The sequence below is a fragment of the Pocillopora verrucosa genome, chromosome 1 (genome assembly GCF_036669915.1).
Source record: "Pocillopora verrucosa isolate sample1 chromosome 1, ASM3666991v2, whole genome shotgun sequence".
In the NCBI taxonomy this organism is placed as follows: domain Eukaryota; kingdom Metazoa; phylum Cnidaria; class Anthozoa; order Scleractinia; family Pocilloporidae; genus Pocillopora; species Pocillopora verrucosa.
Window position 1 is genome coordinate 14100916 of NC_089312.1, and position 11539 is coordinate 14112454.

General features: G+C 37.8%; 1 protein-coding gene and 1 pseudogene across 1 annotated transcript; both read right to left on the bottom strand.

Annotated features, from left to right (window-relative positions):
* Window positions 1-1301: 1301 nt before the first annotated feature.
* On the bottom strand, window positions 1302-6850 carry LOC131786339 (uncharacterized). Its single transcript, XM_059103380.2, has 5 exons — window positions 6657-6850; window positions 5636-5871; window positions 3650-3770; window positions 2953-3062; window positions 1302-2088 (listed from the first exon to the last, which is right to left on the bottom strand). The coding sequence occupies exons 1-5, from the start codon at window positions 6736-6738 to the stop codon at window positions 1723-1725; spliced, it is 915 nt and encodes a 304-aa protein (XP_058959363.1). The 5' UTR covers window positions 6739-6850; the 3' UTR covers window positions 1302-1722.
* Window positions 6851-10551: 3701 nt separating this feature from the next.
* LOC136283230 (uncharacterized) lies at window positions 10552-11421 on the bottom strand (annotated as a pseudogene).
* Between the last annotated feature and the right edge of the window lie 118 nt (window positions 11422-11539).

The window sequence follows — 11539 nt, forward strand, 5'->3', positions numbered from 1 at the left end:
AATATTCAAACCTTAGTCTTCAGAAAGATCGATTTCATTTTACATGCATGCTTAAGTTAATGAGCTCGTTAACACTCGCAAAGAAAACGGTTACCTAAGTATTATTTCGCGTGAAATCTTAGATCATGAAGACTCTATGTTGATATATCGCATAGTAGTTCTGTAAGAAATATTGAAAACTTTCTATTTAATCCCTCTTGAAAGGTCGTGTAATATTAGCTTGGGTCACCACTTCAGATCGTGAAAAGGGTGGGAAAGGGTGGGGTATTAGATACTTAACAAGAGTTTGAAGTACCGAAGGCCTTAAGACTTGTGAACGAAAAGCAAAAGCAATGGCATATAACTAACAAAACCACAGAAACCAGATCATAAACTCTCTGAGAATCTGCTACATGTTTAATTACTCGTAAGTCTAGAAAATTCATTCCAGACCAATCTATTACTAACACATTTAAGTGGCCTTTCACAAAGTACGCTGCATAAGCCAGTATTCACTTCCTATCGCAGGAAACTTGGCCCAACCTCCCCTTTTTTCATCTTTCCTCTTTAAGGGAAACCAACGGGCGGTTCACGGTCAGCCTTTCCGCATTGAGGTTTAATTTCCGAAATACAGGCCAGCCTCCCTGTGACCGACCACCTTAAATGGTAGTTATGGAGGTCGCTTTCATGCAGGAGGCAGAACTATAGGGGGGCAATTATTGTGCCATATTTTGTAGTAGTTTCAATTGCTTTCCCCTTACATAAGTGTGTCCTTTCCAGAAGTACTCACACTGGGAGGTTAGCGATTATCACTCCATCAGAGTACCTGACGAAGGAATCTATTGATTGGATTTGTGATCGAAGTTCGTAAATAGACTTTCCTAAAAGTAAGATGTCCTATTTTCACTATCTATATCCTCTCCATGTGCACTTTTAATTAAACGACCACAGACATGTTCTTTAAACTTCTCACAAAAATTGTTCGAAAATTATTATAATAGATATAGGCATCTATCCTAAAACTTTTATAATTCACTTTTTATGATATCTTAGCGGCAGCTGTCACTCATGAGCACATATTAAGAGAGATATGCACTTTTTTTGCACCGTTTTTGGCCTCACGAATGTTTAGTGATGCTTTGAAATGTTGACATCTCTTGATAGACGGTCAATCGTTGACGTTGTCAAGAACTACTTTAAAAATGAAGTCTTGTCAATTTCTATCCTAACTATAAAGAGCAGGTATCAGATATTAACATGATTCTCATCTATCGCTTTTTCAAAATCGTTTGGAGGGCTTTTACACTTCATCCTTTTATTTATTTCTTTTATAAGATTATTTACAGAATCTACATTTACTTAGTGTTATAACACATCTTACAATCTACAACATTATATTCTGAATTAACGATGCCACTTACAACTTGCAGCTTCGTACCATTACCTGAAATTCTAACTTTACTAACCATATATACCTAAATATTTTTTCTTCAAACTACTAAGGGTCTAAAACCTACACTTCATCCTTTGTAAAGCGTCTTTAATAGAAATCTCACAGTGATTGCAACTTTGAAAGAGAAACCTATTCAACAAAAACGCTTGTATTTTAAAGGCGTTCGGCTGTCAGACCATGCGTTATGGGCTCTAAAAAATTTTATTCGAAAGATGCAGCACCGTTTGAAGCTTATTTATATGAAATTTTTTTTCTGCTTAAAAATCACTTACATATGAATAAGAATATATTTAGAAAATAATCTCAGTTCCAATTGAAACTGGTCCCAGGTTCCTAGCTGCGTGTCTTTGCTGAATCCACGTGGGCTTATCTGCACCTTTGTAACCAATAAGCAGCCATGATTCGCGCACCCGGGTGAACACAGGGTCTACGGCTCCAACACTGCGCAGGGCACTTTCAGCGCCTGGGATGGTGTTCATGACACCGACATTTGCAGAATCGTGCACTGTAATCAGTACCATTACATTTTCCGGTAAATTGTTGATAAATGCGGTCATGTCTTCAGTTGCCGGTCCACTGGCGAAGGTGTCGAAGCTCTCACTCGCGTGAATTGATCCGTTGCCTGGATAAACTGTTACGATGTTGTGACCTCTTCTCTGTAAGCAAGAATTCATTCCATTAACTTATGTTTGAATTGTGAAACATCACCTCAACATCACTCCGTCAGTACATTTACATTATCATTAAAACCAATTCACAATGCTCCAAACACATTAAAATTTTCGGCCCTTTTCTAATTATGTGCCTCGATTAGTCTGACTACCCTTTGGATTATTGCAATAAAATTTGGTTGTGAAGATGCATCCCCGTGTTCCCCTTGTTATAATGCATCCCCTGTTCCCCCTGTTGTAATTTGTATCCCCTGTTCCCCCTGATGTAATATTTATCCCCTGTTCCCCCTGATGTAATATTTATCCCCTGTTCCCCCTGATGTAATTTGTATCCCCTGTTCCCCCTGTTGTAATATGTATCTCCTGTTCCCACTTTTTTAATATTTATCCCCTGTTCCCCAGTTGTAATAATGCATCCCCTTTGTTCCTCTGTACCCACTCAGTAGAAAGAGTGATTGATGGGACCGATGAAAAACTATCAAAGATAGCAAAGCTCGTTTGCTCTCTCTTTCTCTCTCTCTCTCTTTATAAAAAATGATCAATCATCGATCGTCTTATTCCGCAGATGCTTGAAATTCAGGTCTAGTTATTTCATCTTGAAAGGATACTCTGCTAGTACGGAGACTCTCTTTCTCAAGCGCGCTTTCAGATCTCGCTTACGGTTTGAATAATGCAAGTCTGTGTTTTTCACTTTCTCCCGCTCGACGGACTAGACTAGGAATGAATGGAAACTCGCGGTCAAAGTGTATCAAGGAAACATCTCTCTAGTGTACCAAATCGCATCAAGCTCGGGAGTTTCAGTTGCTAGAGGCGAACTAGGTAACATAACACAAACGCAAGAATACTTACCCTTTTGCGATGATTTATCCCGTTGACTTCGATGACCGTATCACCAAAAATACTCCCACCACCTGGTCGGTCTTTGGTGCCGAACGATTTGATAAAAATACGGAGGACAGCTATAGATATAAAAAGTTAATTGTGTTCATTTACTTATGTGTCACTCCTGTTTCTAAAGAAGTGAAAATTTGTTGCAGTTTGGAGTTAACAGAGTTAAGGCCCCTACCATTAGTATACCAACTTTTTAATGTCGTTTCGCCACAAAGCCGTTTCTCTTGACAGTTCGAAGTCAACTCGCTTCTAATCAGAAGGCCATTTGACACAAATCAAAAGTTGTTTAACTTCAACTTCACACCAAATTCAAACTTCATTAAACAAATCTTGTTTCATGTCTGCGACGCAACTAGACATTCCGTCGTGTCTAAAAAAGTTCAACCACCCACGCTTGGAGCGAAACCACCTACGTGTATGACGAAAGGACTTTTGATTTTGCGAAAATTGATTTAGACTTGCGGCGAAACAACTTTGTAACGGAATGACCAGAACTGATATTTACATTGGCCCCGAAAAGTCCCTTTAGAGAGTGGTCAATTTTTATTTTACGTGCGTCAGACATTGAAGTTTCTAATTTTTTTTCTTTCAAGTCCTCATAACCTTTTCTGTAATGGTTTTTCCGTTCTTCAAATATGTCTTGAATGTGCTATACCTTTTTCACACTTCTCGCCAGCGAATCCTGTTTTGTTGCATACACATCTGTACCCTCGGTCAGTAAAACCGGCTTGACAAAGAACACTGGGATGCTGACAAGGAGAACTGGCGCAAGGGTTCTGTAGATGAACACAACAATTTTTTCACATCACATCACCTTTATTTCACCTTGGATTTACAAGAGTAGCTGTATAGCTAATTTCTCCGAGAAAGAGAAAAAACATAAAAATAAAATCATACGTTATATACAATACATTAACTACTATCTACATAAGTAACAATTGCATTAATGTTCGAAAGAAATTTGGCATATTTTAGCTCTGAACTCATTCAAAGACGTTAATTAATGACCTTAGGTCCTCTACTAGTTTGTTCCACATGTTTGCAGAAGTGTATCTGAAGGAATGAAGACCATAAGTGGTTGTGTTAACGTATGGGATAACAAGTTTCCTTGATCCTTGTAGGTTGCGTTCAGTATTTCCCATTAGAAAAAGACCACGTATGTACTTCGACATCGTTTCAAACTGGATTGCCTTAAAAACTGTTTTCATCATGTCTTGGCACCTGATACTAAACATATCGCTAGAATTAAACCTGTTCAGTAGCCCCTGATAGTGCAGAGACTAAGCAATGAGAGCTTCCGTGACAGCCGGGACACGTCCGATATTTCAACCAGTGTATGCTGAATGTTTGTCAATTATGGTCCTAGTAATGACAGAGCTCGTTATCGTGTTTCCTGGAGCTCATTACAGCTACTGATAACGAAATCGGAACTGATAGAGCATCCGATTCCTGACGGTGGACTAATTAACTCAACAGTTTGTGTGGAAAGTAATCCTCGACTGCGTTGATTTTTCTTCACTTTGCTCTGCGATTGGTCCAAAAAACTCGCGCCATTCTCTCTACCAATCAGTTCCGTCAAAACTAAAATCAATCACACCTTCGTCACTCGCGTTTTACTGCTCCACAGGCAGGTTACTTGTTGTTATTTGAGTCCTCATTGGCTCCTTGTAAATTTAATTATTTGCTCTGATTGGCTGTTGCAGTTGTGTTAGTTTTTGTTATAAAACACTGGCTAAATGGAAAAGTGCTCTAAGGTTTGAAATCGTATTAACTCTAAAATATCGCTTCATTACTATGCCAGAGTGGCTGCTTCCGAAAAAAGATAGTAGAATTCTGATTGGGATTTGAGTGATCAGAGTGATATGTGATCAGAGTGATATGACTCGAGAATTTACTACCTACTCATAACTTAAAAGCAAACTTATGAAGGTACCTACTTTTGAGGAAGCGTGGAGATGATTAAACAGAGCCGTCAGTTAAATCTCACAATAGATTCAATGATAGGAATACCTGCACTGAGTTACTGAGAGGGAATCTTTAATCAGCTGAAATTTTCTGGTCAAAAGTCCGGTAATTTGGCAGCGAACTTTAACAAATTCAACAAACCTGACTATTAGGTTTTCCTGATATACAAGCGAGGTCGACTTGGACCAAGTCGACAAGTAGACCACAACTTATGTATTAATTGCGCGTTTCTTTCTTTGCACGTTTCTCACACTTTGTCAGTGGCAATTTTCAAGCCCCTGCTGTAGTATGGCAATAGTTTGAAGATTTCTAGGCCTCTCGACCAAGGAAATGGAGCGGTTTTAAACCTATATACATATTTTTTTCCAGCTTGGTAGAAAATGAAGGATAGTATAGTAATTGCAATTTAATGATTTAAAATTTAAGATTATTAGGACCATTTCTGATTGATAGGCATATCGATGTCGGCACTGTTTCTATGGTAACCTAATGTGTCATAAAATTGATCAAAATGTATGATAGATAAGTTGACATTCTTTTCACACTATTTTCAAGAAAACAGGCGAAAATTGATTGTGATATTTATTGATCCATCAAAGAGTTTTTAGCCATCTTAACAAATGTTGCAAACTAAGTGACAATTCTATAAACAAAATCATTTATAAGTTAAACTTACTTCTATGAATGAATAGGTGTAGTTAATCACATCCTCTAGATCGTTTGGCTTCTGGGTATGGTCTTTGTTGTTAAGATCACATTTCCCTGTAGACGCATAGTTAACTGAAACACAGTTGTCCTCCAGGTAACATTTCAATCTACAATCTTCATTGTCTTTTGCTCTGACGGTTCTTAGCGTGTGGCCTTGCAAAGCCTTATTTTTCCAGCGATGCTCAAAAACGATTTGTCTGCAACCTACAAAGACAGTAGAAAGTTTTCGCATCATTTTCGACAATTAAACATATCGAGGCATTCTAACTCTAATTTAGTTTGGTCTGGTGGCACCAATTTATAGAAAATTGATCCGTGGTGGAACATCAAAACTCATTTTGGGAAAAAAAATCGACGTGCGTATGAAAACGTGTGAAATGGCAGGTGTTTTGTTATATTGTCTTTCTTCAAAATACCATGCATTATTTTCGAGTATTTTCGGTTTTCATTTTATTTATGAACTTATGTTAACCGAGGCGTTGAAACGGCGAAGGAGAACCTTCAAACTGCCTAGACATTTGCAAAAATTACCAGAAAAGGTTTAAAAAGAATGTACCGAGTTTATTAACATCCAAACTTTAAATCATCAACGAATGTAAATCTAGCATAGGAAATAAACGTCGTGTATTGTAAAGTAACTTTGAGAAGTGATGACAACATGTAGAGAGATGTTAGTTTGGGAATAACATAGACTCTCCCAGCCATAGACTTGTCAATTCACTCTCCATGTTTTTTTCATTTCTCTAGTATCCCAAAGAATTCACGTCACTTTGACGCCTATAGATCAAATTTGCTGGCGTATCTGTTTTACCTGATGGAATTGATGGCTGTGACCACCTTAACAGTCATCGTGTTTAGCTGATTAGAACTGCAATTATGTGGGTTTAAAATACCTCTGCTATCCGTAATATGAACTGATTCCGTTGACATCCTTGGTTAATGTTTAAGTTTCTTACACCTTTAAACCGTTCGGCGTTAGTCGAACTCACCTCTCACTGCTCCGCAGTTGTTTAAGGAGTCCATAAATAACATGTGAAGAATGGTGAAAACTAAAACAGGCTCGTTCTTCATTTTCAACCTGTTTTTGCTTTCTAGTCTGGATTAGGTCTGCTTTCGTATGCGAACAAGAAATAGTAACAACGCTCTCGCTCTAACTTTCATAACTAAACCTCCACGGGGTAAATTTAAAGAGCTCGGCATGCATGGATATGTTCACAATTATCATTAGAGAAAAAAACAAAGGAGTGTTGTTAAATAATTGATTGATACAGGAAAGCGATGGCCATTCAATGAGAGAAAAGATTGTCACTTGTTATGGAGCGGCTCAATATAAGCAAATATTAATTTTTTTCTTCTTCAGCTCTTCAGGCATTAAACAATTATTTCATGTATTTTTAACCTACTGTTTGCTGAATCTATGCAATTGCAATATTCATTTGTTGCATGATGGTATCGTGCAAGCAATAATCCGAACTTCTTGAATTATCAAAAAACCATGAAGGAATCTTTCTCAATCATGCAGGTTTCCGCCAATTAAAGAAGGCAAGTAATAAACATCACGAAACCGTTCTCATCTTAAATTTCACAAAATCTTGAGGAAATCGTTGTCATAGTAGACATGGTAAAGAGAAAAAAAAGGAAGATGAAAATATTAAAGGAGAAGACTTTTACATCAGGGGGCATATTTGCTTTTCGAAAAACTCACCTAAAGAAAGCCATCTGGAGAGGTATTTGATGCAAAAATGACAATAGTTTTACATCCCCTGCTACGGCCGCTAAAAAAAGGCGTTTTAAAACAAACTTTGCCCGTAACACGTAGGTAATAGTACCCAATTTAAACGAAAAAAGCACCGAAGAGTCAACCTCGGACGAGGACTCTGCTGATAAATCGGACGAGGAGGCTTTCCAAGAGTTAGCAGAGGAGGAGAGTCGACAAAGGGAGGCGTCCAAGAGGCTGCCAATTAAAGATGCGTTGGGGGACGAAGCAGTCCCGCTAAAATAAACACATGTTGGTATATGTATTTATTGTTTTTTTAGAGGGCACGGTAACGAATCTTGCAATCTGATTGGTTCTTTACCCGGTCAGTATTTTCCTATCTCTGCCCACGGGCCACGGTAACGCTTTCGTGAGTCGCCGAGTACATCCCAACTTTCGTTGTCATTTTTCATAAATATACCTCGTTTTCCGGCTGGGCAGTATTTTTAAGCAAACACGTCGGTCACTACCTCAAGCCGATAAATAACTTATGAATCCTCCCTTTTCTCTCTATCAAATCACTTTGGTTGACAGAAAAATATTGGTTTCAGAATGAATTTGTATAAACAATAGTGTCATTACGTTGGTTGACAAGCGGCCTAAAAACCGTCTGCAATTAATTTTAATAGTTCACAAAAAGTACCCAGAAAGTTGAAACGTGAGGTATTTGGTTACAGTTAAACTGAACGATGGAACTTTCATTCATTGAATATCTGAATTTTCTCGAGCAATTTGTTCATAGTAAAAAAAAGCGAGCGAAGTTTTAATTTAAGTTCTACAACAAATATACGCTCCTGGTGAGTCTTTCCAATTCCGTTCAATTTGGACATTTGTACCTTAAATTGCACAACAGAAATTGAAGGAATTGAGAAAAGGCTGCATTAAATTCCCTTGTGTCTCGTTGGAGTGTGCCGTTCGAATTTAGTTTTTGTGAAGGAAAGATCAGAGTTAAACACGCCATTACAGCAAACAAACGAGCAAACTCTCACAACTTCAAAATAAAAAAATAAATTTACTCACAATTACTTTCCTCGCCGTTTACTTAATGAACAGAGGTAAATCTTCGCACATGAATGAATGGTCGATGAGAGTAAATAATACTTTCCGTTAGATCATTAACTGATTTTGAAGAAAACATTGTCATGACAGTCCTTGCCAAACTAGTTCTGTTGGTTTTCAAATGTTCCTACGATTTTTTTTTCTTGCGCGCTCTCTAATTGACAGATGTCAGATTGTGACAGATACTTGTAAAAATAATGTTTCAAAGTTTGTTTGGAAGCCTTTTAAATCACCTTTATCTTTACGGAAATGAAAATGTTTCGCTGAGGCATCTCTCTTGAATTTGCATCACCTCTATTTTAACTACCATTTACTCACTCAAAAATTGTTCAGTTTATGGAAGATCTTGCCGTATTTACGGCCATAAGTCATTCGGGTTCTTTCGGAAAGAATTTCGTCAAGTTTAAAAACAATAAATATGTTATTTACCGGCTAAGGGTCGGTCCGTATGGTGAAAAACTGTGACCTCGGTCTTGAAAATGCTGCCCTCGGCCTACGGCCTCGGGCAGTATTTTCAAGACCTCGGTCACAGTTTTTCACCATACGGACCTCCCAGCCGGCAAATAACACATATATATTTCTTACTTCTGATGTTGTTTTCTGTAATGACGGCGTACCGCTGCGTTAATCGAACTTTCTCATTGCGGGGACGCCTCTCGGGACTAACTCTAGACAATTCAAAAAGAGGAACTTTGTATACATTTAAATTACAGAACTTAAACTTTAGCTTTTTCAAGTATCACGTTTAATAAACAAGCACAACCATTGATTATTTATTTATATAACATTGTGTCTGAACAAGAAACTCAGCTAAAGAATAAAAGATCATCGAAAAAGTAATAAACTTCTCCCTTTTTCATGGTCCCCCCCTTGGTTCCTGTCAATAAGGGCTGACCCCCCCTCTGTTTTCTTAAAAACTATGTGATGCTCCCCCCAAATTCCCCTCCACCCTCAGGCGACAAATTATGACCAGTCCCTAATTACCTGCGCGAGGTGATTGTAGGCTCTTAAGTACAAAATGGCTGCTTCGCGTCATAATAATATTACAGAGGAAGAGATGAACGAAGACAATTTAAATCGAAGAACCCTAAATTTTCGAAGTAAGTTGGCGTAACGCATCTCAGAAGTAAGATATATGCTGCTCTTTGCGGTATGTGAGACGCTTGTTACATATAAACTGAATGGACGCCTGGCTCAGCCTTTGTGGCTCAATGGTGGAGCGTTGGAGCGCGGAATTTGAAGGCTTCAAGCTCGATCTCACTAGAGCTTGGATCAGAATGGCAAGGTTTTGTTTCTTAGGTGGTTCAGTTCGCACTCTGTTATTGAATGCAGACTGTATATTAATTCTCCCATTCATCGAGATTTTAAACAGCCTCTCTTTCTCAAGTTAGCTCAAGGGGCAGCGAGAGAATTATTCGGCGCCGCGCGAACAATGCGTGCTCCACAGGTTATCTGGAGAATAGGAGAATTTTAAGACGTATAGTTTCCGAAAAAAAAGGCTTTCTCCGTGGATCTGAGGACGGATTTTCTGTAGGAAATGTGCCTATCTAATTCAAAGATTTTGGAGATAAATGTTCCGGCCATTGTGCATTTTTCATTTTTTTTCCATCAGTGAAGTCTCTATCAAAACTGAAAATTTGCTTGAATTGGTCCCAAGCCTCCTATTACTCACCTGATATGCGCAGTGCAATTAAATATGCAAAGAGCGCCAATGTTAAAAATGGCAGTCAATAGAGCGAAGCAGGAGCGTAAGATTCCGAGTTTTATTGACGAATGCGTAGAAGCTAAGACCAAGCAATGCAAGAAAATAAAAACTACGGATAAGGATATTTATCCTGTAGAGATAACACAGGTCGAAAAAGCGAGGAACATGCTTAAAATTCATTTCAAAGGGTACAGTGAGATATTTGACGAGTGGAGGCCATGCAATGAAAATAATTTGCCCGTAATGCGATTGGAACCGATGTCACAACGGGCATCAAGTCGTTTTTACATTTGTCCGTGGAGATGGCAACAGATGTGGATTAAAAAATATGGTCCATCATTAATATATTTTGATTTAGCACAACTTCTACTAACAGTTATTGGGTAATACACTCCTTTAATACATTGATATATTATATGATTACTGATTGATAAAATCACAGCTTGGCTTCCATTTACCATCTATTTCAACAAGATGGGCACAGAAAGTAGGAGCATCACATTTGCTGCATTTTGCAGTACATGTTTTGATGGTATGGTCAGAAGTTGAAGTGTCCACAGTTGTAGCTTTCCTTCACCCTTTCCAAACCAACAGCTTCCAAAAGCTGTATTCTGTGTTTTTTCAAGAAAAGTTGGTTTAGTGCAGAAACCTCTCTATGATTAGATGATCTAGAGAAGTCCTTTGATACAGTGTTGTTGTACTTCTCCATACCTTGCTGAGTGTAATATACTAAATTTTGGTATAGCTTTAAAAATTCAGGCACATGAGCATACATGAATGCATATACATTGTTACATCTTTTGCTTGGTGAAGGTCTAGGAATTTTTGAAACCATATTTTCATCCTGTCTTCAAGGCTAGAGATAGCACTATCTGTAGGACCTGTGGTGTAATTTAGTTTAAGATCACCTATAATATCTCTGAAATTACTCCAAAGGGCTTGCAGCTTATCTGCATCATGAAACTCTGATAATAGGAAGTGGAAATTTATGTGTTTTAAAACCAAGAGTTTTTCAGGTCCAGTAAGATCTCTGTACTCCAACTTCTTGGTGTCCTTATTGATTTCCCATTCAAAATTAATTCCAAGTTCTTTAACAAATTTCTCATACCCAGCCATGAGTTTATACCTATTTTGACAAACCCATTTGAAAAAGTAGATACCTTGTCAATGGCATCTTTTCTGTAAAGTCCCCAATCAGAAGTTCAATTAAATTATCAGATATTCTCAAAAACATATGTAGTGTCAAGATGTCATCTTGCAAATGTTTTATTAAGTTGATATATTATATTATTGATATATATTTTGTAATTATAATATTATTGTATTTACATTCTCAATTAATTTATATATTT